Genomic DNA, 27,601 nt, shown 5'->3' with positions numbered 1-27,601 from the left:
TCGATCCCGGACCCCAGGCCACTCTTACCCTGCCTGGATCTTCCTTCCACCTGGCTTGGCCTGCCCTCCTCTACCCAAACAACCTCTCAGTCACTCAAAGCCTGGCTGTAATGGCCGCCTCCTCCGAGAAGCCACCTGTGACCCCTGCCCTGGAGGTGTGGTGCTGCCCCTGCCTGTGGGGTCCCACTTTCTGCCCCACCACAGTCAGGCCCCCCACAGGGCCCAGAGAGCAGAGCCCCGCCCGGTTTGCTGGCCTGATGACCATCCCTGCCTAGCATGTCTTGGGACATGGAAAGGAGATGGGGCAGCCATGTGGGTGAGGAGAGCCCCAGAGAGAACCCAGAGGCCGGGAGGGGCAGAGACGGACCAGGAGAGGAGAGGCTGAGAAGGGGCCGGAGGGGGACCCAGGACCAGGCGGACAGAGCCAGACTCACGGCTGGAGGCCTTCCCGGCCCCTGGGCAGAGCCGCCCGAAAGGAGATTCATGAGGCCGGGTGCAGGGACAATGCTTCTTCAGGGACGCTCAGGGTTGGCTTGCAGGGGGCGCGGGGGGGCGCGGGGGGCAGGGGTGGCAGGGGCTCTACAAGCCGAGGCTCCGGAGCAGGAGGAGTGCCAGCGCCAAGGCCAGGCTGCGGCCGCCGTCCAGGGCGGGCGCCCCGTCCACGTTGCACAGGTCCGTGTTGCAGCAGGACACCGGCCGGGTCTGGCCGATGCCGTCCACGTCCGAGGGCACACACTTGATGGCACAGGACTTGGTCACCGTGGAGTCCCCCAGGAAGGGGTACACTGTGGGCCATGTTGGGTGCTGGTCAACTCGCCAGCTTCAGGGCCCCCACGCCCAGCCCCGTGACCCCAGCGTGGGGTCAGTCCCTCCGTGACCTGTCCACCCCCTTTCCTTCTGCCGCCATGGGCTGAGCGCTGCCTCTGCGCTGGGGACACCATGACTTGCGCCGGACTCCTGGCTGGATGAAGCAGTGTCCTTCCAGGTGTCCCCAGGCAAGGCAAGGCTTCCTTTCCATTAAAGAGGGAGGAGGGAGGAAGGCCTCCTAGCTTGGACCAAGAGCCGTTTTGCAAACGGCTAAGGTGGTGGATGCAGTCTGCGTAGCTGGCGGGGGGCGGCGGCCCTGGAGGCAGCTCTGACCCTGGGGCCCCACCCTGCCCTCCCAGCACCCGCCGACCTATCTCCAGGGAGTAGAGGGTGGTCGCCCCGCCCCCCCAGCACCCGCTGACCTATCTCCAGGGAGTAGAGGGTGGTCTTGCACATGGTCTCGTTGGCATTGCAGGTGGTGATGGTAACACAGCTGGACACACCAGTAGGCTCATGACAGGTGTAGCATTGCAGGGCCACCACTGGGTAAGAAGGGACAAGGGACGCATCAGGCAGGCCCTGCCCCACCCCAAGCCCGTTATCCTGGAGGCCCAGGTTTGAGGGGGACCGTACCATCCAGGCTCCAGTTGCCCAGCGACCCAAGCTCTGGGAGGACTCAGGAGGTTTGAGCTGTGGTCCTTAGAGACAGAGTGTGCCTGCATGGGCTCAGCCTGCAGGGCCAAGGTGGGGAGGGGACAGCTCTGGTGCATCCGGTAGCTGCCTGCAGGGAGCCAGGCATCCCTTCAGGGTCAGGGAGGGCCTCGGTGTTGGCCCTGATCAGCAAAGAGCAGCACCCAAAGGGCCGCAGTGGGCGTCGGGAACAGACAAGGAGGTGTGTGGAGGACAGGGTAGGCCAGGCTGCGCCTGGGCACCCAAGGTGCCAGGTTAGCAAAGGAGAGACGAGCCACAGCGCAGGGGCCCCAGACAGGTAGGGGGGTGGGCCAGCAGGGGCGGGGGCCCCAGGGTGTGCCGCTCTGTGTCCCACCCACCACGGGATCCTAAGTGGGCCTGCCTGGCGCTGGTGGTCCACACACAGTGAGGCCACAGTCTCCTCTACACTCACTGTGTGTCACTGTGTCTCAGGTTGACCTCACTTTCCCCTCTGGCTGGGGCCCACTCTACGCAGCTCCTTTTCTGGTTAGGTGTGGGGGCCCTGAGGGGCGTCTCCCCCCGTTGTTCTCTCATGCCCCCTGTCATCCCCAGTTCCCAGAGCCTTCCTGGTCTCCCCAAGACACCCCCTGAGGCCTGCCTCCCCCGTGGCCCCAGAACCAGGGAGCACGATTCTGACCATGCCCTCTCCAGCCAAAGCCTCTCCAGATGCCCATGGCGCCCAGTGACCCGCGGTCCCCCAGCTGGCACCCAGAGCCTCTGCTGCTGCCCCAGCCCTGGGGGGCGGCCCCTGTGCTCTCCTCTCCCTCAGCCCAGGGCTGTGCCCTTCCCTCCTGGCTCACCCTCGCTCCCTGCCCCGCCTCTGCTCAGTCTCCCAGCCTTCTTCCACTCCCTGGCCCCCCTGCCCACCCTGCCCCGCGCCCCTCACCGAGCTGAGGGCCGCAGGTCGCCAGCACCAGCGCCAGGAGCACCAGCCGTGTCCCCATCGTGGTCCAGTCCTCACACCGCACCGCAGCACACTGGCCTTTGGCCTGCCCGCAGGGACAGTGGGCACCCGGTGCAGCCGCCCGACCGGTCAGCCAAGCAGATTAGCGGGATTGGGTTTCCTGTGGGCGGCCGAGGTGCAGAGACCCGCCCCCCCCCCCCCGCGCACTGGGGCCCCTCCCACCTCCACTGGATGCCCCATTCCTCTGTGGGTACTCCTCCTGTCCTCCTTGTCCCTTTCCCCCTTCCTCTACCTCCCACAGCCTGGGGTCCCTCCCCAGCCCTGATGGCTCCTCTCGATGATTTGGGGGCTCTCACCTTCCTCTGTGACTCCCTTACCTGGGCTCCCCACCTTCCTTCCTCCTCTGCCTGTACCCCCCACCCTGGTTCCTGCCTCTGCCAGGCACCCTTCCCACTTGGGTCCCCAGGCCCATCTCCAGGGCAGATCCCGGGTCTAGTAGTTCTGGGTTTGAACGCTACCAGGGTGCCCTGCACCCCCGCCCCAGCTCCTTTGAGGTCGTCTTGTGGGGTATATGATATGGGGACAGACTGCCTGGACAACCAGCCACAGTGTCCTCAGAGGCTCTGGGGCGACAGAAAGGTCCTGGATGGAGGGTGGAGGTGGGAGGGGCCAGGGTTGCCTTGGAGACACTAACCCCGTTGTCCACTGGAGGGGCAGGTACACCTGGGGCAGGGCCAGGAAACTGACAGGAAGGCCCTCGCCCAAGGCCCAGATGGGACCGAAGTGTGGCTCCAGCCACTGCCCCCCCCAAACACACACGTGTGCACACGCATGCACACAGGCACCCCCCAGAGTGCCTGCACGTCAGCCTCCCCAGGATGTCCTCTGCCTGTGACCTGGTCACAGCCTCCACCAAGCCCGCAGCTGCCAGAGTGAACCCTGGGGTGGGGCGGGGAGGGTTGTTGACAGGACCCAGGGCCTCATCCTGGGCAGTCAAGGCCATGGTGCCCAGACGCACCTGGGGCCACACTGCAACCCCACCCAACTCCTCCATCTTCTCCCAGAGGATCCAAATCTTACTCCCCCTCCTAGACTTTGCCCCTGCTCTTCCTTTTGCCAGGGATGCCCATCCCTCCCCTGCCCTCCCCCGTCCTGCTGTGGTTGAAATTCTCTGTCTGGGGACTCTTCCCCCAACCCCCACCCCACAGCCTTTTTATGGTCCTTGGCTTTCCTTTGAGATCAGCTCCACATGGGAGCCGAAGGGGCCCGCGCCTCCCTGGGCATGGGGTGGGGCCTGCGGGCGAGGCGCGTGGTTTCCCGTAGCACCCAGCCTGTGTCGGCCATGTCCCCTGCCCGATCATGTGTTCCTCACCGTGGCTCTGGAGACGCACAACACTTACAACTCTACTTTGGGCATAGGCTCACACACTCCTGGCAGCCGCTGACTTGGGCAGGTCCCCTCGCGTGGGCTGGGGCAAAGCAAGCAGCGACCGGGCTTGTCTGATTTCACACCTCACTACGCCACCACCTGCAACTGGGCGCTGATGCTGGATGCAGCTGACCGGATTAGACACCACTGCACACACCCAGCTTCCTTCTTCGGTCTAGCCCAAATCCAAGCCCGCAGCCTGTACCAGCCCAACTCCGTGTCCTCAGACCCAAGGGCCCCACCTGTGCTTTCCGCCTAGAACACACCCCTGGCCCCTGGGCGTTCCTCCTCCTACAGTTTCTGCCGATCCCCCGGTAGCCAGGCTGAAACTTCCTGCAGAGTCGCACCTGTCTTAGGTCGGGAGGAATGTGGCTCAGTCAGCGTCTGGGTGGGCTCTGTCTAGGATGCCTCCATGCTGAGAGGTCTTCAGCCACCCCTCAGTTTTACTAGCAGCCTTGAAGACAGGGCTCGGAAAGTGACCAGGGTCAGGGCTCAGAGTGTGACCAGGGTCAGGACTCAGAGTGTGATCAGGATCATTGCTCAGAGAATGACCAGCGTCAGGGCTCAGAGAGCAACCAGGGTCAGGGCTCAGAATATGACCAGGGTCACGGCTCAGAGTCAGGACTCAGAGAGTGACCAGGGTTGGGGCTCAGAGTGTGACCAGGATCAGGACTCAGAGTGTGACCAGGATCAAGGTTCAGAGTGTGACCAGGGTCAGGGGTCAGTGTGTGACCTGGGTCAGGGCTCAGAGAGTGTGTGACAAAGATCAGGGCTCAGAGAGTGACCAGGGTCAGGGGTCACTGTGTGACCTGGGTCAGGGCTCAGAGTGTGACCAGGGTCAGGCCTAGTGTGTGACCAGGATCAGGGCTCAGAGTGTGACCAGGATCAGGACTCAGAGTGTGACCAGGGTCGGGGCTCTGAGAGTGACCAAGGTCAGGACTCAGAGTGTGACCAAGATCAGGACTCAGAGTGTGACCAGGATCAGGGGTCAGTGTGTGACCAGGGTCAAGGCTCAGAGAATACCCAGGGTCAGGGGTCACTGTGTGACCTGGGTCAGGGCTCAGAGTCAGGACTCAGAGAGTGACCAAGGTCAGGGCTCAGAGTGTGACCAGGATCAAGGTTCAGAGTGTGACCAGGGCCAGGGGTCAGTGTCTGACCTGGGTCACGCCTCAGAGAGTGTGTGACAAAGATCAGGGCTCAGAGTGTGACCAGGGTCAAGGCTCAGAGAGTGACCAGGGTCAGGGGTCACTGTGTGACCTGGATCAGGGCTCAGAGTGTGACCAGGGTCAGGCCTAGTGTGTGACCAGGGTCAGGGCTCAGAGTGTGACCAGGGTCAGGGCTCCTCTGCTGCTGTCCTATCTCCCCGGTAGGCTTCGTCTCCAGCTGCCTGTGGGTGGCCTCTGGGAAGTGTGTGCAGAGCCCCAGGAAGGCAGAGGGGTGTCCTGGCTCTGGCTCACCTGTTCCCCTGTGTGGGGTGTCCGGCAGAGTAGACTGATGGCTCCTAAGCTGATGTTTCTACACGGTGAAGAAAATTCCCCCTGAGGAGCCCTTTCTGCTGTACCTTCCTGAAGGACCCCGATGGGGACGTGCCCTAATATGGGCACCTGTGTACTAGCGGGCGTCAGGCTGCTCCCATCTGGGCTGTGGTCAGTATCTTCCAGTGGGACGTGCCCTCGGAGGCACAGAGCTGGGACACCCGGGAACCCTCGCCATCCCCCCCACGCCACGGGCTCCTTGTCCATGCGATCACCACTGCTTGACCCTTCCAGGAGGTTTGCAGGAAGGCAAAGCTGGCAATGACCTCTGTTCATCGCAGGAAATTTGTGAAAGACCCATCCGCTCTTCAGTGAAAATCGTCAGATGTCCGTTTATGCCTCAAGACTCAGAACCCCTGCCTAGGACCCCTAAGCTGCTTTATTAGGGGGCTCATGCAGCCCTCAGCAGGCCCCCGCGCTGGGAGCCCTGCCTGTCACCAGATCCTCAAGCCGCCAGCAGGGAAGGGACAGGCTCTGCGTGGGCCGGGCACTCCCTGCTGTGCACAGGTGTCTGTGACAGTGCGCGGCCAGCACTCAGCGAAGCTCTCGGGGCATCTGGAGTTGCACGCCTGCAGCCGATTTGCCCTGGGGGGGGTTGCGGTAGCAGCTCCCCCCCCACCCCCCCGCCCCGGGGACAGAGGTTGGCTTCCCGCCGGCCCTCACCCCGTCTTCTCTGGGTGCTGTTCATAGGTTTAAAGGGTACTTTCACTTTGCTCCTTTGTGACTCTGAGTGAGGTTGACTTTCCTTCTCGGTGACAGGGCTGCTCAGGCCCTTTGCTCTTCCTGGTGGGTTCGGGAGTGTTCTTTAGTGTTCACAAGTAATTGCACATGTGGCAGGCATTTCCTACCTCGTCTTCTGTGTTTTAGTGCTGTGTGTCGTGTTTTTTCGTGTATTTCATTTGGGTTTTTGTGTGGTCATGAATCTTTCTCAGTCTGGATTTTCAGTCTTGTTTTTCTCTCAAACGCTTGTTTCTTTGTCCTCTTTTTAATTTGTAACAGCTTTATTGGACGTACTTCACATGGCATACAATTCACCCACCGGAAGTGTTTCTGGTTGTTCACGGCTCCTGCAACCCTCCCCCGTCAGGCCCAGGGAGAAGCCCCGCCCCCGGGCTGCCAGCCCCGCGCACCTGCGCGTGTCCAGCGGCGTCCGCCACCGCTCGTGCGCTCGCTGCCTCCCCGGATTTGCCAGCGCCGGGCATTTCGCAGAAACGCTAGCACAGAGTATGGGGTCTCTGTGAGTGGCCTCTTGCCCTTCGCGTCTCAGGTTCGTGCAGCCGTGAGCGGCGCAGGGGGACGCGCTCCGCGCTCGGGACAGACCAGTCTGTCCCCCCATTGGGCCGCCGGCCGTGCGCTCCTTCCACACTGTCCCTGTTACGAGGGGGCTGCTGTGAGCGCGCACGGAGAGGCCCCTGCGTGAACGTGGTCACCTGGCGCGGATGTGTGCCCGCGGATGGGATTGCCGGCGGTCTCCATCTGCTACGCTAAACTGTCATTTTAACAATCTCTTTCTTTTTTCTTTTTTTACATTTAAATCATTGGTTCAATCGGAATGCCTTTCAGTGAATGGGAATGAGGGCCCGAAGCCAATTTGGTTTTCTCCGCAGGGTGGTCAGCGACGCCCTCCCGCGTCGTGTCTCCCTCCGCTGCACTGGCCACCCCACGCTGGCGCAGGCGCAGTGCTGTCCTGCAAGTGGGCTGGTTGGGGCCGCTGGCGCGTGCCCCCAGCCCCGCAGGCCCGAGGCCCTGCTTGTGCCTTTGTGTGGGCTCACCGTCCGCTGGGACACTGCCCCCCACACAGGGTGGCTGCACCACCGCCCTGGCTTCACCACGTTTTCTTTCATGAGAGCGTAGCCAGGGTAAGGACAAGGAAAAGGCCGGGCGCTGTGCCTGGGGGTCACGGGATGGGGAGGAGCCATGCGCCCTGGTTCCGGGGTCCTGGTCCACTTCGCAGCAGGGGGCTGGCTGGAACCATGATTAAAAGTTTCGCAGCGTGTGGAGCTGGGGTGTGGGAGTGTGGGTGTGTCTGTGTGTGCGGGTGTGGGTGCGTGCACCTGTGCATGGGTGGGGGAAGAGCCGCCTCCAGCCTCACCCTCTCACGTGTCTGCTCTGTTCCTTCCATCCTCCCCTTTCCAGTTCCCCCAAGGGCCCCTCCCTGTGCCGAGGGCCCCTCCCCCTTCCTCTGACCCGCCCAGGGCCACCTCTAGTTCTTCCGACCTCCTGCTCTGCACTGGGGCGCTCCTCGGGGGGCCCCCCCCAACCCTGGTGCCCCCTCTCTGCTGCCTGGAGAGCAGCGTCTGCTTGGGGGTCCCAGGGCATCTCTTAGCTCTGTGGGGGGCGGGGGACAGCTAAGAGGGAAGGGGAGGTCAGTCGGTGTTGCAGAGGCTGAACTGGCAGCAGACGATGGACACATGAGGGCCAAGGCCCAGGGTGGAGACGTCCGGGCAGCCACTGTAGCACGATTTGGTCACCAGAGGCAGGTCAATGACGCTGAAGGGGACTCCTGGGGTGGACAGAAGATAAACAGGGCAAGCTCCCTGAGGCTCTGAGCTGCCCGTGCCCCCTGCTCCACCGGCCACCAAGGCAAGAGTCAGTCCCCAAACTGGGTGTAACTGGCCCCCTCTCTCGGGTCCTCTCCTGTGCTGAGGTCAGTGAAAGCTCCCCCCGCCCTGTTCCTGACTTGCTGGGAGCCTGGATCAGCTCTGCCCCCTCTGAGCCTGGGTCTCTTCTCCCGGGCAAGGAGGGCACAGCTGGGGTGCTCACAGCCACACATATGCACACACAAGGGGTGGAGCCCACCCCACACTCCCCTACTCACGGGTGGCAATGCTGACACAGTAGTTGGAGCCCCAGGGGCATCTGGACGCATGGAGGCACCCTCCGAAGCCCTTGCACTGGTGACAACTCAAGGCTCGGGCTGCGGCCGCGGGTGGAGGGACAGGTGGGTGGACACACAGACAGAGAGGGACACAGGTGTGGGCAACGCCCACCTAACAGCACCCTCTATTCCCACCCTTCCCATTCTCAGGACTCTAGGCCCTCATCCTGGTGTGCCCAACCCCTCAAGACCTCCCAGACAGGGGGGTGGGGAGAAGGTCACCATGTCCCAAGCCTCAGCCCGGGGCTGGACAAGGTCCTGGCACTCTCCCCTGCCATCCTGTGGGACTGCTTTCCCCAGGGTGAGGGTGGCCAGGCCCAGGGCTCCAGCGGGGTCGGCTGCAGCTGGGGGCAGCTCTTCTGAGCCTGTCCGTCCAGGACAGCGCCGGGCTGGGGGGCAGGATGGGGTCTTCCCGGGCTCCCTGTGTCTCCCCCCAGAGGAGTGGACGAGCAGGGGCCTCACGCCGAAGGAGTTAAGGGTTGGGGGAGTTGGGATGGGGGGAAGGTGGTGAGGGCTCCCTAAGATATGGCCGTGCCCATTTTCACCTCTGTGGGGCCTGAGCAGGACCCCTTAGGCCCTCAGGCACCTTGTTCTGGTGGCTGCCATGGTGGGGCCTTGGTGGCCTCCGTGCGGAGTGGGAAGCCAGGGGGACAGAAATGCTGGGCAATGAAAGGGACAGGAGGGAGGCTGGCACAGTTCTGTCGGACGTTTCTTCTATGAGGACAGCCTGGAGGCTTTGAAATACTAAGTTCATTCCATCCATGTCTGGCAGACCTGCCCGTCAGCCCGTCCTTGAACATGGGCCCTGTGCCGGGCTCTCTGTCCCTCTGCCGCCCCCCCCCCGCCCCCGCCATGCTTCTTGCCTTGAACTTCCTCCCTCTCTCCCTGCCTCTCCACCTCTGGTTCCTGCACTGAGTGCTTCTGTCCAGGTCCCGAGCCACGGTGCCCGGGCCTGCTCTGGCTGTCCGCACGTGCAGACACAGGGCCAGGGGGACGAGCACGCACGCTCACCACGCGCAGGCTCGGAGCCTCAGGACGCTTGTGCCACAGTCCAGGGCAGTGCACTCACGCCCCCCTCCCCTAGCCGGTCCTCCGGGCCTCTGTGAGGCTGCCTGAGCTCTGCCATCGCCGTTGTCCTGGATCGGCCCCAGATGAGCACACTTTCACACGACGATGCACCACACACTTTCACCAAACCAGTGTGCACGGCCACACACATGCACACCTGGGCAGGGGCACGTGGCACCTCCCGCTCGACCCCTGGGGTTGTGGGTGGCCTCCTCCCAGAACCACAGAGTGGGTGATGGAGACGGGAGGTCTCCACCATGGAAATGTGCCCGCCATCAGCCTCGTCTGCCGCCCCACAGAGCAATCTGAGACCCACAGGTGACCAGGAAAGGAGACAGCTCATGTTACAAAGCCCACCCAAGCTGCTTGAAGCCGCCCTCACGTCAAACCCCACGATGGTGTGGTTTTTAAGCTGCGTATGCCACCTAATGGACAGACCGGGGAACGTCACCAGGAAAGCCCCATGAGAAATGCAGTTCCTGCCTCCCGCTCTCCTCTGGTCATCCTCCCAAATGCTTCTCTGCTTTGCCCATGCTCTTCCTTCTGCCTTGCAGGCAAAACAGGCCCCAGCTCAAATACCACCTCCTCCAAGCAGGCCTTCTGGATTTCCAGGCAGAGTTGATGGCTCCTCCTTTGACATGCCCAGCTGCTGGCACCTCTGTCCCAGCCTGGTGACAGTGTCCCTGCCCCCATGTGATCTTGCTCAGGGCTCCCTCCCCATCCCCAATGCCTCCAACGTGAAGGACATGGGTGGGGTGTTTCACCCAGTCTTCCGCACCCCCAGAGCATCTTCCTCCGTACCTAGTGGGGCTCAGGAGAGCTTTGTGGAAGGAAGGAAGGAAGGAAGGAAGGAAGGAAGGAAGGAAGGAAGGAAGGAAGGGAGGGAGGGAGGGAGGGAAAGGAAGGGCAGTCAAGTGGAAGGGCTGTGGGTGCAGCTGACCAGGCTTGTGTCCTTTGCTGGCTCACTGTGCAGAACACAGAACACCTCCCACACTCTGGACCCCGTTTGTTCGCTCGGCAGCAGGGCTAGCGTGTAGACTGGGGGACTGTGCATATAATGGGGAGCAGGGAGAGGACACCAGCAATGCTGTGGCATGTGGGGCTTCTGTGATCCGCTGGACCTGGGCTGAGCCAGGGGAGGGAGGAGGGGTCTGTGGTGGCCACCCCTGGTTGCCACCCAATCCCCGTGACTTAGCCCTGGTAGTGACAAAGGCTTTCCCCACCCCTGTCCATCCACACTGATGACCCTGGGGCAGTTCTTCAGGGTCGTTGATGAGACCTGGGCCCTGAGCCTCACAGACCTTCCCCACTGAACAGAGAGCCTACAAGAGCCCCGGCCTGGAGGAAAGTTCCTGCAGGTGGGACAGCGGTGGATCCCAGACAGTGCTGGCTGGAGCCTGACGCTCATGCCCGGGCTGTCCAGACACTCCCTCTGTCTACCTCACTTAGGGCCACTGGCTGTGAGGAGGGTGCTGACCCAGATGTGAAGACAGAGGCCTTGCCAGGTGAGGGCTGGGGGAGTGGGGCTGGTTGCGTTTGGATCAGGGGTCCCACTGGTTTTGTTCAGGCCTCTGGGTGGGTGGATGGAGACGCCATCTCACCCCGGGTGCAGTGGGAAGATGATGAGGCCAGGTGTGGGCAGCCGAATTTGAGGGAGATGACCCCGAGAAGCCCTTAGGCAGGGATCTGGTCCAATGGGGCTGGGGCTGGACCAGACGGGGCCAGCGATAGCGGATGTGGGCACAGCCGAATACAGAAATGGCCAGAGTGAGGAACTGACCCCAGAAGGAAGCCTGAGCAAGGGAGAAGAGACCTGCATCCCAGGAGGAAGCGAGTTAGGAGGGGCCAGAAGAGGGTGGTCCTAGGAAACAGGTCCAGGCCAGGGAGAGCTGGAAGAGCAGCCTCACACTCGGTGGCGGGGCGGGGGGGGGGGGGGGGGGGCGGGCACTGTGAAGTTGGAGAAGCCTGTGGAGGTGTTGGGGGGAGAGGGGTGTCAAGCAAGGGGTAGGGCGCTGGGAGGTGGGTGGCCCTTGCAGGGACAAGAACAGCATTGAGGGCTTGGCTGATGGGCCTGTGGGTCCAGGAAGGGGTCGGGCGAGGGGAACTATTGAGTGCGGTCCACTAGCAGATGGTAGGAGGTGGCAGGTGGGGAGGGTGTAGCCCCCCAGAAAGGGGGTGGAGGGGGCAGGAATTGGGCTTCCCCGAGGTGAGGGGCCACAGCCCAGGCCTCGGTGGTGGCTGGGGCTGGGGGACCAGCTTAGAGCAATGGGGGAGGAGGTGGCCCCTGGACTCACCCAGCTCCAGGCTCAAGGCAGCGGCCAGCAAGAGCCCAAGGAGCAGCCGCATGGTCTCCTGGGGAGAGGCTGCTCCTGGGTACCAGGCTGCCCTCTTATACCTGCTCCCAGCACCTGCGGACTCCGGGGCCTGACTCACCGGGCGGCTGACTCAGCCAAGAAGCCAGGCTGGGGCTTGCCCTGCCCCCAGGCCTGAGGGCAGGCCCAGTTTATCACGCAGTCCTCTTTCCTTATGCATCAGGGTGCAGGGTGGGGATCACGTAAGCCCACCCGGCACAGGGCGGACCCTCAGCTCACAGCCTCTGTTTTCCTGCGTGGAACTGGACCAAGTTATGGGCCCTGAGCTCACCATTCCCCTCAACAAGCCCACAAAGCTTAGGGCCAACGGAAGCTGGAGTCCTCGGCAGCACCGACCCCTGGAGTGCTCGTGACCGGCTACCCCGTGCCGAGCCAGAACATGTGTGTCCTCAGCGGTCCTGCCTGTGAAATGGGCCTTTGTCCAGAAGCGGCAGTGCTCATACTGCACGGCCCCAGCCCTGTGGCTGTTTGCCCAGTGGGGGAAGTGGGGAGAGCAGAGAGATATTTAAAAGGGGCAGTCCCATGATGGGTGAGAGCCCAAAAGGGCACACGTGAGAGCAGAAGCTAGACACGCTGGGTGATTTGCGAGCCACACCATTCTGCCAAAAGCTGGCGGGGGCTGGGGCACCGTCGGGGCAGCGCAGGGGGCTGTCCGTGGGGCGTTGGCCCTGACCACCCGCAGATCCCTGTGTGTCTGCTCTGGCTGCCCTGTGGCTTTTGCCCACCACTGTCTCTGGCAGGCTCCTTAGGGCGGGGGACTGGGTGGATTCAGACCCTGCTCCCAGGTGGAGCCTGAAAGCCGGGGTGGAAGGTGGGTTCCTGGGGTGCCACCTCCCTCCCTCCGCCAGCCCCCACCAGCCTTCTCTAGGGACTCCTCTCAAAGGGAGCAGCTGGGTGACTTGGCCTGCCTCTTTCCCCTGGAGCCACAGGATCCTCCCGCCTCTCCTGCTCGCTCCCCTCCCACGGATTGTCCCCTTGCCCTGTGCCAGCCCTGGCTCCAAGGGCAACTGGATGAGCCAGGGTGAACTAGAGTCTGAGACCGACAGAGCCGGCATGACCAGCCGCACCAGACTGGAGAGGGGGAGCTGAGCTCAGGCCGCGGTGGCTGGTGAGGATGGAGAGAAGGGCAAACGTGTTTATTCATCCATTTATTCACACACTCGAGACACTGAGGGGGCCTCTCTGAGGTGCACCGTGTGAGCAAAGGAGGGAGCCCTGGCCTGAAGGCAGATTCTCATGCTGGTCAAGGTCAGGGTCAGGGCTAGGGGTTAGCATTAGCTGCCAGCAGGGGCATGGCCCTGGAAGTGTGCAGACCTTGCAAGTGGCATGGAGGGAAGAGGGACCACCCATCGATCCATCTGTCTGTCCATCGGAGGCCTCCTGTGTGCTAGGCCCTGGGCTGGGCACGTACACTCACAGCCTTGTCCATCCTCCCGAGGCCACTATCATTCCCGTTCCCATTCACTCTCATTCCCATTTTATCAATGAGACAGCTGAGGCTCAGAGATGTGAGTGATGACCTCCAGGCACCCCAAGTTGTAGGAGCCAACAAAACTCACTGAGTGGGGCCAGGAGAGAGAAAGAGGCGTCCCAGTTTCTTTGTACCCTTTTCAGAGGTAAGATACACGTTTAACAAACAAATCAGCCACTGCAAAGGGAGATGGGGCTGTTGGTCCAGCCCCCCCTGCCCCCCACCTGGCACCGGCCACCACCTCCCTGGTACCTCGTGCACGCAACGGGCCAGGCTGCCCGCACAGCTCGGGAGCGTCCTTCGGCTGCAGACCCTGACCTGCGCCCCCAGGGTCAGCGCCTGCAGCCCCAGCTCCTCCGCTGTCTCCGAGGGCACCCACGGGAGGCGGCACAGCACAGAGAGATGTTCAGGCTGCTTCCAGACTTGAGCGCCACGGAGAGCCTCGAGGAGCCCGAGCATCTCTTCACATCGAGGCGGTACTCGGCTCTGTTGGATGGATCCCCACAGCAGACATGCCCACTGCCTGCTGGCAGCCTGGAGCCACGGGCCTGGCCCCTGTGCCCTCCTCTACGACCCCAGCCCATGGCCCGGGACACAGAGACAGGGCTGGTTGCCTGGCCGGGGGCCTCATGGCTTCTCAAATCTCTGGTTCCACTCTTCTCCTTCTAGAGCTTTCCTGACCCGAAGCTCTTATAATTATTTCACAGGCTCAGACTGTTTTCAGTTTATAAGCCCCCCTCCTCGGCTTCCCCGCCCCGGGCTCAGGGATGCAGCGTCGCAGCTGGTGGGAGAAGACTGCACAGCGGGGCAGGGGCGTGGTGGCTGGGCAAGGCCGTCCCACTGTGCCTCAGCTTCCTCACCTGTAAAGGGGACATGATAATGGCTCGAACCTCGCAGGGTGGTCATGGCGTGCTTGCGGCCGGGGCACAGGGAAGACAGAGGTCAGCTCCCATCCTTCTCAGTGCCGTCCCCACTGGCACTGCCCTTGGAGTCCAGTGTCATAGGCTTCCCACTAGGGGCCGGCCCCGTATTAATTGAGGGCCTCCCGAGGGCTCTGTGCTGGATTCGGAGGACAGCCCAGCCAGCCAGGGGCCTGTGGGTGGGGTGGGTGGCATGGTCTCGCGGGCCAGGTGCAACGTTGTGGCTATTGGACTCGGACCAGGTCACAGTGGAGGATGGCAGATGGGGACAGAAGGCAGGTATAAGAAGCACCCCCATACTGCGGCAAGCCCAGCTCCCTGTTCTCAGTGGCCCCAGAGCCCACAGGTAGCCAGGCAGGGCTCTAACTTCATCATCCACCGAGGGGAGGGAGGACTGATCCCGTGCTCCTCCCAGCTGTGGCCTAGGACACCTGCTGACCCAGGACAAAGTTCTTACACAAGCAGTTTAACAACTGCTTCCAAGCCTCTCCCATTGAGTTAGGTGGCCAAGGGTGGCTAGGGCTGGGGCCCACGTCCACCCCTTCTTCCAGCTGGCTTCCACGTCCAGAGGCCTGTGCTGGCCTTCCGGCCAGCTTTGTGGGGGAGCTGGGTCACTTCCCCAAGGCTGACCGCTCCTGGGGTTCCTGATGGACCTGTGGGAGCTCAGGGCTGGGGTCTGGCTTCCTCCCAGCCTCCCCTAGAGAAAGGCTCACACCGGATTGGGCTTCAGGGTGTTGGAGACACCCAGGTCTCCTGTGGGGACTGAGCTCTTGACCAGACACTCCTCGGGGTACAACTCCCTCCCACCCAGGATGAGGCCCGTCTTCCTGGACCTTTTGGGAGGTCCAACCAGCTCTGCCTGAGAACCCCCACTGAGGCTCTCCCAGGTTCTCCCAATCCCTTGAGCTCTGGAAGCACTGGGTGAAGCTCTCAAGTCAGAATGTCCAGCACAGGGTCCTCTGATGAAGACCATGCTTTGGGTCCACGGGCTCCTGAGTTCCAGGAATAATCCCACCACATAGGCATTTGCCACAGTCCTGCCAACTTAGGCCCAGACAGTTTGGGACACTGGTCACGTAAGGCCTCAGGCCCTGTGTGACCTGGGGCACAAGGTTGCATGCCCAGTGTGGCCTCATTGGAAGGAAGACCAGTGTTTCCAGGGCCACCCTTATCCAGGATGGTCTGTGCTGGGCAGACTCTTGTTTCCCAAACCAGGCCAGGGATGCGGTTCACCTAGGCTGGGTACCCTTTAAACAATGCCAATTCTTGGGCCCTTGGGGTCCCAATGCCCCACTGGGTTGGGGGTACCTGCAGACCACTCCTTGAATCAATGGAGCTCTTCAGCCCAGGGTGGACCTCTCTCTCTCCCCTCAGGCAGAGTCAGAGGGTAGAGGGTCCTGCGGAGACCCTCAGGCTGATGGGCTCAGCCTTTGGGGCCAAGGCCAGCTCTCATTCAGCCAGGCCTGTAGGCCAGAGCGGAGGGGGGCCAGTTGGACGTGAGTGTGGCCAGTGGTTATTGGGATTGGGGTTGCAGAGGAAGTCCCGGGGCACGTGTCTGGAGGGAGCCTGGCCGTCTGCATTCCGGATCCCACCTCTCGCAGTCGCTGTCCTGGACGGACTCCCAGGATCCCGCCCCGGCTGACTCGGGTGGGCACAGTCTCTCAGGTGCCCACTCCGGCTCAGCCCCCTCCATCAAGGGGCACACTAGGGCTGAAGACCAGGCTCTCTCGGCCCCACCCAGCTCCCTTCCCTCCCTGCTGAAAATAGCCCTGGGATCAGCCAGCTCTCAAGCTCCACCAAATATAGCCGCCTGTCTGCCCTGCCCCCAAGCGCTGCCAGCCTCAGGCCAGGGTGGGGAAGCGGGGCAGGTCAGGGACGGGCAGAGCAAGAAGGGAGAACCTCTAACCAGGCCTGGGGCTGGGGGCCTGAAGGACCTCTTTTGGATGAGCTCACCCCCAACCCCCCAGCCAAGGGCCGCCTGGATCCACAGGGCTTCCTGGCACTCCGACCTGGGACAGCTGACAGGGACAAAGGCCTTCCTCCCACGGCCCTTGGTGCCACACCTGGCCTCAGTCAGAGGCACACAGGCAGCCCTCCTGGCCCCCCAGAAAGCCCTTCTTCCCAGGACGGTCCTCCAGCCATCCTGGGTCCCTATTTTCCCCTGCGCCTCCACACGCTTACTGGGCAGACCGGGGCAGGCTCTCGCTCCCAGAGTTGCTGGAATGTGGTCCAAGTCTCCCTTCACATCAGTGGTCCTCAGCCCACCGAGGACCCGGCTAGCAGCACACTTTGTCAGACGCCCTCGGGAGGGCTGATGCCACATCAACCTTTCGAGAATGGAAGGTTGTGATCTGGGAGCAAGGCCCAGGGCGGTGGGCACCGAGTCCCTCTAGAAGGCCGTCCTGGGTGTGGCTGAGCGGAGGGGCGCTGGGAGCGCAGAAGGTGGGTGGGGTGTGCAGGGTGAAAGGGTAGGGCTGTGCCTCTCAGAACTTGGTCCTTGAGTGCGTCTGGGTGGGGGCGGGGTTTAGAGCAGACCCCAGAGGGCAGCCAGGAGGATGGCGGCCAGGCTCCCGGGGCCGGCGAGGCCGGCGCTGTTGCACAGGTCATACTGGCAGCAGGAGGTGGTAGAGGCGTGTTTGGAGTAACCATCATACACGGTCTCGAAGCAGCTGGGCACGCAGGACTTGCTCACCCTCATCCTGGTCGGGGTGTAGTCTGCAGAGGGGAGGCAGGCGAGGACCCCAGGTTGGCCCCCCCTGGCGGGCGGGGCCTTTAGGGCAGGGTCTGCCTCAGCCAGTTGCTCCCAGAGAGAATCCTAGGGCAAGTGGGAGCCTCCCTCCTCAGGGTCCCACACTCCCGGGGGCAGGGAGGAGCACCCCTCGGGCTTCCCAGGCAGGGCTGCTGGGGGCGCCAGTGGACTCACAAGTACGCGTGGTCATGCAGTAGGTGACCATGGCCGGGCAGCGCATGGGGTTGAAGCAGTTCTCTCCATTGTAGGCGCACACGTGGCAGTCCAGGGCCTGGGCTGGGGGCCGGGGGATGGGGTGGGAGCTGGATGGGGGTCCCAGAGCAGGGAGAGGCCCCTCCTCCAGTCCATCAGACCCCAGGTCCCATCACCTTTCTTGGAGCAGAACAGCTGGACGGAGAGGTGGTTAGGCGTTCTGGCCTCCCTCCCCGCTTCCATCCCACCTGCCACTGAACATGGGGCTGTCCATCCTTCTGTCTCCATTCGTCTTACCCAGAGGAAGGCCCACCAGGGCCACCAGGAACAGGGTGAGCAGGGGTGCCATGGCTGGAGGTGAGAGGACAGAGTGGGCGTGGTGAGGTGAACAATTCAGGCTGGGGCTGGGGCAGGGCACAGAGGCAGTCAGACGACCCCTGCCATCCAGGAGCTCTTGGTTTACTGGAAGAACTGCAGCCCTGCACAGAGGGGGACAGAGACAGGTGGTCACCACAGGGACTGAGGGACCCCAGGGGACCTGGACAGAAGAGCCACCGAACTCAGGGTGTCAGGTCTCCTGGAGAAAGGAACACAGAAAGAGATGAGAAGGGAGCAGGGTGGGGGACATTCCAAGGGGAGAGACTGGTATCTGCAAACACAGGAGACCTGTGGTACAGACTGAAGGGGGGATGGTTGATGCAGGGGCCCTATGGGAGCCTGACACACCGCCCCTCCTCACCTCGGGCCCTGAGTGCGGGACTGCGCCCGGCGGTGGGTCTCTCCTCACTGCCTCCCCTCCCCGTTGCTCCTGGTGAGGAGGGAGCAGAAGGTTGGCTGAAGGCAAAGCGTAAGCTGGGCCCCTGTGACCTCCCCCCACCCCCACTCCTGGGTGGGATGTGTGACGTTCTTCCAGGAAGCTCCTACTTGTCGAAATGTGATTGCTTTACTACGGGGGAGGGGGGGGACCCGAACTTGACAATGGCAAGGCCTCCAGTGTCTTGTAGGTCCTCTTTAGCATATGAAAGGTCTTTTGAAAACCTCCCTTTCCCTTACCTCCCCCAACCCCATGGTATAGAATCAAGTGCTCCTCACAGCCCCAGTTCAGCTCTTTCTGCTGGGGGGGGGCTGTCCCCCTGCTTAAATAAAAGCACCTTTTTGCACCAGCGACAGCTCAAGAATTCTTCCTTGGCGGTGGGCTCCAGACGCCACCGTACCAAACCTCGCCTATATTCCACAACCACATCACTGGGGTATCCCTGAGCGGGTCCCCCACTTCTGCTCCTTTCAGGGCCCAGGTGGGGGCCGCTCTCCCAGGAAGACCTCCAGAGCCCGGCCCTACTTGGGCCTTTCAGGTCTGAGTCCCTGGCCGCAGCGGGAGCTCCCGGCCTGGCTGAGCTCTGACCCCGCGGCAGGGGAAATGCGCTTTGGGGGGGGGGGGCGGTCTTGGGCAACTAACTTCCCAGTTTCGATAGGGTGTTTGGGATGAAGACGTCCAATCCCTGGTAAGGGGTGGGGGAAAACTGGATTACGACTCCCCTCCGCCCTGCGGGGATATTCGGGGGCGGTGGGGGGTGCTCAGGGCCCCACCCCAGGGGGAGTAAATTATACTCCGCCCTTCCCCGGAACATCCAACCGACCCTTCTTCCAGGACCCGTCTCCCAAGAGTCAACTTCAGGATGCCAAAGGCCACAGTGAGGCCAGGCCTGCGGCTCCAGCGCTTCCCGCCCCCTCCCGGAGAGCCCCGCCCCAAAGACTGCGGTCCCCAGCAGAGGGGGAAGGTTTCGGGGTGACCTCAACCGTGACCTTCAGCACACTGTACCCCCGCTGCGCCCGGGACTCACCCGCGGCAGCTCGCCGACCCCTCGATCTGACAGCGCGATGGTGCGGGCGCCCCGCGGTGACCACGCTGCAAAAGCCCTCCGCGGCCTTTGCCGCTGGAAGTCACCGCCGCGCGTGAGCGCGTCACTGGAAGCCCTGCCCCGGCCCGCCCCACACACGCCCCGGAGGCCCCGCCCCGGCCCACCCAAACCCTCCCCTGGGCCCCGCCCCCGCCCCGGCTCCTTCCAGTCTCCGCCGCGGGTCGCGCCCCAGCTCCGCCTAGTCTCCGCCCCGCTCCGGCTCCGCGGTCTCCGCCCTCGCCCCAGGCCCGCCCAGGCTCCGCCCCCGCCCCACCCCACCCCCTTCCTTCCTCGCTTCAGCCAGCCCGCCGCCCACCTGCATCAAAGCCCGGACGCGGCGTGGCGCAGATGGGTACCGCGGAGTGCTGCCCCGCGGCGACACCCACGCGATCCTCGGCTGCACGCGCACCTTTCAGGAGCTTTCTCGGCGGGGTCTGGCCGCGGTCACCCGGGCGAATCCTCTGCGTCTCCCTGTGCTCCGCCTGCTTCTGCCGGATGCACTTCGCCCTCTCGCCCACGCCGTCTCGCGGGCCCTATTTCCTGAGCCCAGCTCAACCGAGGTGCTGCATGCCGCAGTCCCGGAGCGCAGGACCCTGGACCCGGCTCCCTGGGTCCCCACCTGGCCGCGCCTTAGATGCCGAGGGACTTCCGCATTGTACCCAGCATTTCTGGGCTGCAGTCCCCACACCTGGTCCCATCTAGAAAAGTGTAAAGGCAAGCCTTGAAAGGGTCCCACTATTTCATGGACTCCCTCCAACCATAATAATGTCAAAATTAAATAATTGTTTTTACTTATGTAACTTTACTTCACCATTTAACTTTTTGTTCTGTTTTAGGCAAAATTTAAGATTTTCATGAGCCCTAAGTTTTTCATTTTTTCCCTAATATTAAAAAGAAAACACAACATTCTCTTTGACTATAAAAGTTTTTGTTGTTTTTTTTTTGTTTGTTTTTTTGGTTTTTTCTTTAAAAAAGATGCATCATTTGGGGCCCTAGGCCCTGAGCCTCCAGAGGCCCCGAGGCAAGCTCTCTGAGCAGCCTGGGATGGCTGGTCACCCTATTTGCCAGTGGTCACTGAGATGCCCCATGTGCCCCAAATATTCTCACCCTCATGAAGCTCGCACTCTAATGGAGCAGAGAGTAAACACGTAAGTCAACACCAGAGCACGTCACCGGCTTCAGCGTCAGCCTATGATGAATTAATGAGAACTGGGTTGACCGCCCAGCCTTAAGCAATCAAAAAAGGGAGAATAAATGAAACAGTGTTTTTTGGACATTGCATCACAGGCTGGCAGAGGCAGGGATTCTGGGGGAAGGGACTTCACAGAAGGGACTGCAGGCCTTACCACTGGGGGACCAAACAGAGCCCACGCTCTGCCTGATGGAGGAGACAAGTGGAGAGTCAGGGAGGCCAGGGCAGCTGGAATTCACGGGGCAGAGCTCCAATCGAGGAGAGCTGCTCAGGAGAGAGCTAGGAGGTGAGCAGAGGGAGCTGGTGAGAAGCAGCAGGCAAAACAGTATCCAGAGTCACATGGGGCTGGGGGTTTGCCTGTGTGCACCAGGAGCAGAGACCTTAAAATATGGGGTCACTGGGCAGCGTGCTCAGGAGGAAATTGCCTTAATTGTGGGGACTACTCACCCGGATTACAGATCACACCTGGTCCCACCTAACGAAGCCTAAAAGCAAGTGTTGAGAGGGTCCAATCCTCTCTGAGTAATGTCACTGCACCCTAAGACAAAACTCAAAAAAAGAAAACAAGCCAGCATCCCACAATGTAAAATTCACCTAATTAAGTGCCTGACACCCAACTGAAAACACCATCAGGCATGCGGAGAAGCAGGAAAATGTAACCCGTGGTGGGGAGGAAAAAATCATTAGAAACAGACCCACAAATGAGACAGCCGGTAGTGTTACTGAGCATGGACATTAAAACAGACACCATATTTCCTATATTCAAGCAGATAGAAGGGAGCATGACTGTGTCGGGGAGCCGCCAGAAATAAAAAAAGTACAGATTGAATTTCTAAAGATGAAAAATGGGTCTGTGATGAAAAACACACTGAGGGGGGGTGATTAGCAGCCCACTCGAGTCTCCAGTCAAAGATCAGTGGGCTTGAGCCTAAAGCATCAGGCAGAGGATGCCAGGGGGACAGCGTAGGGGGAGCAGTGTGGCCGCAGCTTCCGGTGGCCCTGTGTGTGTGTCCCTGGAGGCCCAGAAGGAGAGGCGAGGAAGAGAAAAAATATTTCCAATAAATAATGGCCACATTTTTCCGAATTTGTTGAGAACTATAAACCCACGGAACCCAGGAACTCAATGAACCTTAAGCACAAAAATTCGGAAGAAAACCAGGCCAGAGCAGGTCTCGAGGCAGGTGCGGAGAAGCAGCGACAGAAAGGGAACCCTGAGGGTGCGCCAGGGAGTGCGCGCAGCGGCCAGGGCGAGCTAGCCACACAGAGAGGCGACCTCCGACCCCCCCAACCTAGGCCGGAGAGTGTAACAGCGCGCCCAGCAGCGCTGGAGCGTCTGAAAGGGCAAGGGGCACGGAAGGGGCGTGCGGGGGGCATGGAGAATCCCCTCAGGGTGGCATGCAGGGGGCGTGGGGAGCCCCAGTAACCCCCACACTGCCCACCCCCCTCCATCCCCCATCTCCCTGCAGAAAGAAGGTAAATTATGCCTCTGGGACACATGTCTACACAGAGGAGTGGAAACAGCAGAAATGGGAAAGATAAGGTACTTTTTTCTTACTTTGAAATTACTTTAGAGCAGAAGTAGTAACACTCTGTTAAGAGACGTTTAGCAACTGCAGAAGTAAACTGTATGACAATGGTAGCCACAGTCCTGGACAGAAGGGGGATGCACCCTTGTCTGTTTATTTCCTACAGGTGAGCGGGAAACACAGACTGTCATGTTAAAGACGTGCACTATAAACACTAGAGCAACCACACACACACAGAAAGAGAATGAAACGCAAAATCAAAGAGCTCTACCTGATAAAGCAACAAAGGAGATAAAATGGAATCAGGAAAAATTAAGCTGTGGGTCAGAGAGAAAGCAGAGGAAGAGGGAGGGGGGGAAGCTCGGGGGCCAAGGAGAAGACGATGGCAGGAGAACAGACTCAAGCCACCTGCACCCAAAACGCCACTCCGTGGTCCAAGCCCCAGAGAGAAGCAGAGCAGAGCCAGCCCGCCGTTCTGTACGGACCCAAGCAGGCTGACAGTGCAAGAGAAATACTCACGTTAACACTGAGGAAAAGACAGCAAGGGTGGCCGCAGTCATACCGGATGAAGTGCCATCTAGAGCAGAGACTGTAACCAGGAAGGGAGAGGAACATTCGGTAACTGGAGACGGGTCGGTTTAGAGAGGGGCAAAGCCATCCTAAATGTTTGCGTTCCTGGCAGTGGGGCTTCAGAACACACCGTCGCCGGCAGAACTGAGGAGAGAAAAAGGAAAGTCACGCTTCCAGTCGGACTCAAGATCAACCCTCCTTACTCAAGATCCAAGAGCAGAAGTGGACAACGCCAGCAAGGGCAGAGAGGACCTGAGCAACACCACGAGCGGCTCAATGTGCGGGGAGCCCTATGCCCGGCAGGGGTGGGGACGGGGACACAGAGCGTTTCCCGAGACAGCCTGTGCTCTGGGCCGTAAGACAAATCTCAGTACATTTACCAGGATTGAAATCATATGAATGGTTTCCTTAGACGACAGTGGGATTAAACCAGAAATCAGCCACAGAAAAATATGTGTAAGATCCCCCAAATATTTCGACACTGAGCAACGCATTTCTAAACAACCATGGGCCAAAGGAGAGATCTGAAAGGAAACGAGAAAGAATTTCCAGCCCAATGGAAGTGAAAACAGAACACAGCAGAGTTAGTGCACGGCCACAGCAGGGCTCCGAAGGGCAGCGTCCTCACTAATGCTCACATTAGGAAACCAGAAAGCCCCCAGCACAGTGAGACTAGAACAAGAGCAAAGAAAACCCCAAGGAAGCAAAATAAAGCGAAAAATAAAAATAAGAACCAAAAAAAAAATCAATGAAATAGCAAAAGAAAAACAATAGGGAAGACCAGTCAAGCCAGAAGCTAATTCTTTAAGAAAATCAAAATCATCTTTAAACCTCTGTGTAGACTGATCAAAAAGAGAAGAGATAAGATGAGCCACAAAACAGGAATGAGAAAGGGGACATCAGGACAGGCTGTGACAACATTACATCAATGTGTCCTACAACTGAAATGACTCGGGTCGGGCCCCTCGTAGACACGGGCCCGAGGCCCACCCGACAGGAAATACAAATGGATTATCCCTCTGTCTTTTGAAGAAATTGAATTTGTAGCTAAAAATCTTCCATAAAGACAACGCCGGTGAATTCTACAAAGCATTTATTTATTTATTTATTTATTTATTTATTTATTTTAGATTTTCTTTATTTATTTGAGAGAGAGAACATGAGCGGGGGGAGGGGCGGAACGAGAGAAAGAGAAGCAGACTCCCCGCAGAGCAGGGAGCCCAGTACGGGGCTCAATCCCAGGACCCTGAGATCATGACCCAAGCTGAAGGCAGACACTTCAGCGACTGAGCTCCCAGGCGTCCCTACAAGGCATTTAAAGAAAGACACAAACTGACACTCTCCCACCCCTTCTGAAGAAGGAGGGCTGTGCCCACTCAGCCACCATCCCTCTGAGACTAGAACCAGACACAGACGTTACAGGGAGCCCACAGCGGACCAGGGTCTCTCCCGGACTTAGCTGTAAAAGTTACGAGCAAAAGTATAGCCAACAAATTCAATAATAGAGAAAAGGAAATATAACATGACAAAGCCCAACTCCGGTTTGGCCTTGAAGATCGAATGTGATTCAACGTGTCCACCCGACCACCAACTGCACAGATTCGGGAAGAACATTTGACAAAATCTCACGTCCATTTCTGGTTCAACCAACCAACCAACCAACCAACCTGTCAGCAAACCAAGAGCAGGGGAACTGCCTGAGCCTGATGAGGGCACCTACAGAAATCCCACAGCTCATCTCTTTGGTTTGTAAGACAGAGCTCGGGCCGCACCAGCAGGAGCAGAGCAGGCGCCTCTCGTGGTTCTCGCTCCGCGGCCGCTGGCGGCCCAGCTGTGTGACAGAGCAAGCCAGAGACGTAAAAGACACAAAGATCAGAAGGGAAGTAAAACTGCCCCTGGTTTCAGAGGACAGGACTGTTCACACAGAAAATTGGGGGGAATGTACCAAAAAGAAACCCCCAAAAAAGCCAACTCAAGAAAGCTCCCCCGGACCTGTGTTGCTTTAGCAAGGTTACGGGATAAAAGGTTAACAGGCAAAAATGTATTGTATGTCTATATTCTTAGAACCAACAACGATCATTGAAAATTGAAAAGACCCTTTACAAATAGCATCCCACGCAGCACTGTGGGATGAGGTTGACGAAAGATCCCTGAGTCCTTTCGGATTGCATTGTACCGAATTCTGGAAAATGTGGGCTGACGTGGAGTGTTGGGGGGGTCTCCAGGTTTGAGCGGTCACCAGTAACACTGCCACGAACAGAGCAGATCCGTGGTTGCCTGGGCGGGGTGCACAGGGAAGGACGGAGGGGCCCGGGCAGCGGTGCGGGCAGCTTGGGGGGGAATGGCCGTGCTCAGTGTCTTGATGGTTCCGTGTGCGTGAAACATGTTAACTCTCACTGCCTCGGACGCTCCAGGTGAGTCCCAGCGCATCGTACCCACGTGTACCGTGATGAAACCGAAAACAGCGTGTCAGATGGTGAAAAAGCTATGCGGAAAATGGAGGGGGTGGGGACGGGGCGGGCCTCCGTGCGTGGGCCACACGTGGGCAAACGCCTGGGACACGGGTGCGTAAGATGGTGGCGCCGTGCGAGGCTCCCGGGACGGGGAGGCGGCCGCGAGCGGGCGGAGCAGGCCCTGCGCTCAGCAGCTCGGGAAGCAGCTCTCGCCTTTCGCCAGGGTGCTCAGGCCACGTGGGGCCCTGCTCCCCCTGCTCCTGGCTGGGCCCCACATCTCCGCCATCCATCGGCCATGCCCCCTGCGGGGGCCACCACCAGCCAGGGCTCCTCCTTGCCTGCACTCGAGTTGGGGCTCTGTCTGACCCACAGTGAGGCCTGAGAGCATGATGACTCGCGAGAGGCGGAGCCCGCCCCCGGAAGCCTCCTGTCTGCCAAGGAGGGGGGAGGGCTGCTTGCTTGGGCACCTGCTGGGTTCTGGGAACTCCCAGAGATGCAATGATTCAGATTGCCCCGATCCAGGTAGTGGGGCCCCGATCCAGACAGCAGGACCGAGGTAAGTTTACCTACCTTGGGTTGACCCCGGCCAGGTGAGCTCAGCGGCACCTTTGGCCAACCCTCCCAGGGCGGAGATGGTATGTGTTTGTCTCTGACCACTTGGGCTGGGTGCCAGAGAGAGCACGCAAGCCTTCTGCCCTGTGCTTCTACTCACCCCCCCGCCCCGGAGCAACCCCCCTTCTGGGGCCTCAGAGAGGTTTCCCGGGGTGGGTCGTGTCTCCTCTGAAGGTGAGGAGTGACAGTGGCATTTCAGGCTCCGTGCATGATGCTGGGGCTGGGCCCGGGTCACAAGCCCCAGGAGCTGGACGGACAGCCCCTCCCCACACCTGCACCCTGGAGAGCAGAGGCACAACCACGCTGATTTTCAGGCATTTATTCCCATGTAAGTAGAAAAATAAACGGAAACCCAGCAGAATGAATGTCAGATCAGAAGGGGTCAGAGTGCCTTCTGTCTCTGGCCTTCCTGCTGTTCAGGGAAGTACATCTCTTGTCTTGGGGGAGGGGGCCCCAGACCCTCCGAGGCAGTCCCAGCCCAGCCCGGGGCATCCCAGCCTCCCCGCAGGGTGCTGGCGCGGGAGGGGCTGCGGAGTCCCGGGTCAGGGAGAGGAAGGGAGCCGGTGTGCGGAAGTCCCCGGGAGAGGGATGGGGCGGTCACAGGCTGGGGACCGCGATGAGGGCGAGGAGGCTGAGGGCCAGCGCCAGGCCGAGTGCAGTGCTGGGCAGCGGGGTGCGGGCTGGGGCGCTGCTCTGTAGACTGCGGTTGCACAAGTCGTCCTGACAGCACAGGGTGGCGGCCGCCCCGCTGCTCACCTGGCCCGGCAGGCTGTGTGTCGGCGTGCAGGACTCCGCACAGTCCTTCTCCACTAGGTTCCCCGTCAGGGGTTCCACTGGCAACACGTGGGCGCGGTCAGGCTGGGCTGTGGCTTCCGACCCCCACAGCCCGTGCAGCCGGCCTCCATGGCACCCCAAGTCCCAGCTCCCGGCCCCACCCATCACCGACATCCTCCCGCCAGCCTTCTGGCCACGGCCCCCCGACCCCCGGGGCACCTGGCCCTGTGCCCCCTATCACTCACGCTTGGTCCTGGTCCTGCAGTAGCGTGCGCTGGCCGCGCAGTTCTGGGCTCTCTCACAGTTGGTGGAGCTGGAGCAGACGTGACACCGCAGAGCATGGGCTAGGGGACGAAGGACACAGGCAGGCGGGGGTCGCTGTCTGGACACAGCCCTCTGCCACCCTTGCCCTAGACCGACCAGACCCCTCTGAGGCCCTCAGGCCCTGCCGGGGCTCCTGTCCTACACATGACCTCCGGGGTCCTGAGGTGACAGTCCTCAACCGCTAGGACCGCGGGACCCCTCCTGCCCAGAGGTGGTGCTGGGCCGGGCGTGTCCGGAGAGCGGGTGGGAAGGTGGCTGGTGAGGGTTACACTGGGGACCCTTTCCCAGGAGCTTTGCAGAGCTCTGGGACTTGCAAAAAGCAGCTCACAGCCCACGAGTACTGTCCCCCTCCCCAGAGCCTGTCCCCAGTGGGCAGCGATGGTCACGAGGACCTGAGGCTAAGTCAGGGCAGGGGGCTCAGCTTGACCACGCTGAGCTTGCGGGAGGAGGGGTTGCCCTGGGGACAGAGGGTCAGGGGCTGACTGACCCGGGCGTTGGTCTTTCCCAGGTGGTGGTGGTGGGGGGCTTCTCAAGACGGCTCCCCGCCGCTCTCTCCCCCTCTGTATGTTGGATCCCGGGGCCAATTCTGAGATTCTCTGATTCTGCAATATTTTAAGTCTGATTCCACTAAGCTAGATGTGGGTTCATTTTGTTTTAAATTCTGAGTCTGGCATCCGGGGAGTCCCAGATGCTCTGAGCGCAAAGCCCAGGACTACAGGCTTCCCGCGGGTGTCCCTCAGGTCCCAGCGGTCCGCCCTGCCCCAGCCCCTCACCCACCTGGCCCGGCGGCCACAGCCAGCGCAACGAGGAGCAGCAGGGCCGTCTTCATCTTGGGGCGTCTCTGGGAGCAGTGGGGGCCCCTCCTCTCTGGAGGCCTTATAGCTGGGGCAGGTGCTGGTGGGAGGGGTGAGGGTGGGCAGCGAGCCAGGCACCGGCACTCCACCTGCCCCACCCTGGCTGGCCCACACCCACCAGCCCCTGCCCCCTGGAGGGACCTCCACCCCTGGCGGCCTACCCCCCAGGGCAGGGGTCTTCCGTCCCCCGTCTCCGGGCTATGGACAGAGGCGTCAGCTGGCTCTGCAGCTCACTGCCTTGTCTTCCTCTCTCTGGCTCCGGCTCCGGCCCCGGCTGTCCTGGAGGAGAAGCAGCCTTCATCCTGCTTTGGGACCAGGCCTCTCCATCTCTTGCTCTGGTCCCTGAGGGCAGTGAGCTCTTC

General features: G+C 61.0%; 4 protein-coding genes across 5 annotated transcripts; all 4 read right to left on the bottom strand.

The window, feature by feature from the left end:
• Positions 1 to 565: 565 nt before the first annotated feature.
• Positions 566 to 2,468, bottom strand: LYPD2 (LY6/PLAUR domain containing 2). The gene is made up of 3 exons (XM_087864409.1): positions 2,396 to 2,468; positions 1,230 to 1,349; positions 566 to 785 (listed from the first exon to the last, which is right to left on the bottom strand). Exons 1-3 carry the CDS (start codon positions 2,460 to 2,462, stop codon positions 580 to 582), a joined length of 393 nt encoding a protein of 130 aa, XP_087720535.1. The 5' UTR covers positions 2,463 to 2,468; the 3' UTR covers positions 566 to 579.
• A 5,284-nt stretch (positions 2,469 to 7,752) lies between these two features.
• SLURP2 (secreted LY6/PLAUR domain containing 2) lies at positions 7,753 to 11,678 on the bottom strand. Its single transcript, XM_087864547.1, has 3 exons — positions 11,627 to 11,678; positions 8,205 to 8,303; positions 7,753 to 7,889 (listed from the first exon to the last, which is right to left on the bottom strand). Exons 1-3 carry the CDS (start codon positions 11,676 to 11,678, stop codon positions 7,753 to 7,755), a joined length of 288 nt encoding a protein of 95 aa, XP_087720673.1.
• Positions 11,679 to 12,837: 1,159 nt separating this feature from the next.
• Positions 12,838 to 19,023, bottom strand: LYNX1 (Ly6/neurotoxin 1). 2 transcript variants are annotated; one of them, XM_045803950.2, is made up of 5 exons: positions 18,878 to 19,023; positions 17,776 to 17,844; positions 17,334 to 17,515; positions 17,019 to 17,120; positions 12,838 to 16,810 (listed from the first exon to the last, which is right to left on the bottom strand). In XM_045803950.2, exons 3-5 carry the CDS (start codon positions 17,383 to 17,385, stop codon positions 16,620 to 16,622), a joined length of 345 nt encoding a protein of 114 aa, XP_045659906.1. In that variant the 5' UTR covers positions 17,386 to 17,515; positions 17,776 to 17,844; positions 18,878 to 19,023; the 3' UTR covers positions 12,838 to 16,619. The 2 variants fall into 2 exon arrangements, with proteins under 2 accessions (XP_045659906.1, XP_045659905.1); XM_045803949.2 differs by lacking the exon at positions 17,776 to 17,844.
• A 6,689-nt stretch (positions 19,024 to 25,712) lies between these two features.
• LY6D (lymphocyte antigen 6 family member D) lies at positions 25,713 to 27,249 on the bottom strand. The gene is made up of 3 exons (XM_045803945.2): positions 27,163 to 27,249; positions 26,307 to 26,405; positions 25,713 to 26,120 (listed from the first exon to the last, which is right to left on the bottom strand). The coding sequence occupies exons 1-3, from the start codon at positions 27,212 to 27,214 to the stop codon at positions 25,885 to 25,887; spliced, it is 387 nt and encodes a 128-aa protein (XP_045659901.1). The 5' UTR covers positions 27,215 to 27,249; the 3' UTR covers positions 25,713 to 25,884.
• Between the last annotated feature and the right edge of the window lie 352 nt (positions 27,250 to 27,601).

Source organism: Ursus americanus, chromosome 9 (genome assembly GCF_024610735.1).
Source record: "Ursus americanus isolate L20-20 chromosome 9, mUrsAme1.1.p, whole genome shotgun sequence".
Taxonomy (NCBI): domain Eukaryota; kingdom Metazoa; phylum Chordata; class Mammalia; order Carnivora; family Ursidae; genus Ursus; species Ursus americanus.
This window is presented reverse-complemented; position numbering and strand designations above follow the sequence as displayed.

Excerpts from the sequence above, each read along its gene's own strand:
- LY6D (XM_045803945.2), bottom strand. The coding sequence starts at position 27,214 with ATGAAGACGGCCCTGCTGCTCCTCGTTGCGCTGGCTGTGGCCGCCGGG. Across the intron at positions 26,406-27,162 it reads GGCTGTGGCCGCCGGGCCAG|CCCATGCTCTGCGGTGTCAC; the intron begins GTGGGTGAGGGG and ends TTCGTCCCCTAG. Across the intron at positions 26,121-26,306 it reads CTGCAGGACCAGGACCAAGC|TGGAACCCCTGACGGGGAAC; the intron begins GTGAGTGATAGG and ends ACGTGTTGCCAG.
- LYPD2 (XM_087864409.1), bottom strand. The coding sequence starts at position 2,462 with ATGGGGACACGGCTGGTGCTCCTGGCGCTGGTGCTGGCGACCTGCGGC. Across the intron at positions 1,350-2,395 it reads CCCTCAGCTCGGTGAGGGGC|TGGTGGCCCTGCAATGCTAC; the intron begins GCGGGGCAGGGT and ends CTTCTTACCCAG. Across the intron at positions 786-1,229 it reads CCTCTACTCCCTGGAGATAG|TGTACCCCTTCCTGGGGGAC; the intron begins GTCAGCGGGTGC and ends CATGGCCCACAG.
- SLURP2 (XM_087864547.1), bottom strand. The coding sequence starts at position 11,678 with ATGCGGCTGCTCCTTGGGCTCTTGCTGGCCGCTGCCTTGAGCCTGGAG. Across the intron at positions 8,304-11,626 it reads TGCCTTGAGCCTGGAGCTGG|CCCGAGCCTTGAGTTGTCAC; the intron begins GTGAGTCCAGGG and ends CCGCGGCCGCAG. Across the intron at positions 7,890-8,204 it reads CTGTGTCAGCATTGCCACCC|GAGTCCCCTTCAGCGTCATT; the intron begins GTGAGTAGGGGA and ends TGTCCACCCCAG.
- LYNX1 (XM_045803950.2), bottom strand. The coding sequence starts at position 17,385 with ATGGCACCCCTGCTCACCCTGTTCCTGGTGGCCCTGGTGGGCCTTCCT. Across the intron at positions 17,121-17,333 it reads CCTGGTGGGCCTTCCTCTGG|CCCAGGCCCTGGACTGCCAC; the intron begins GTAAGACGAATG and ends CCCGGCCCCCAG. Across the intron at positions 16,811-17,018 it reads CTGCATGACCACGCGTACTT|ACTACACCCCGACCAGGATG; the intron begins GTGAGTCCACTG and ends TCCCCTCTGCAG.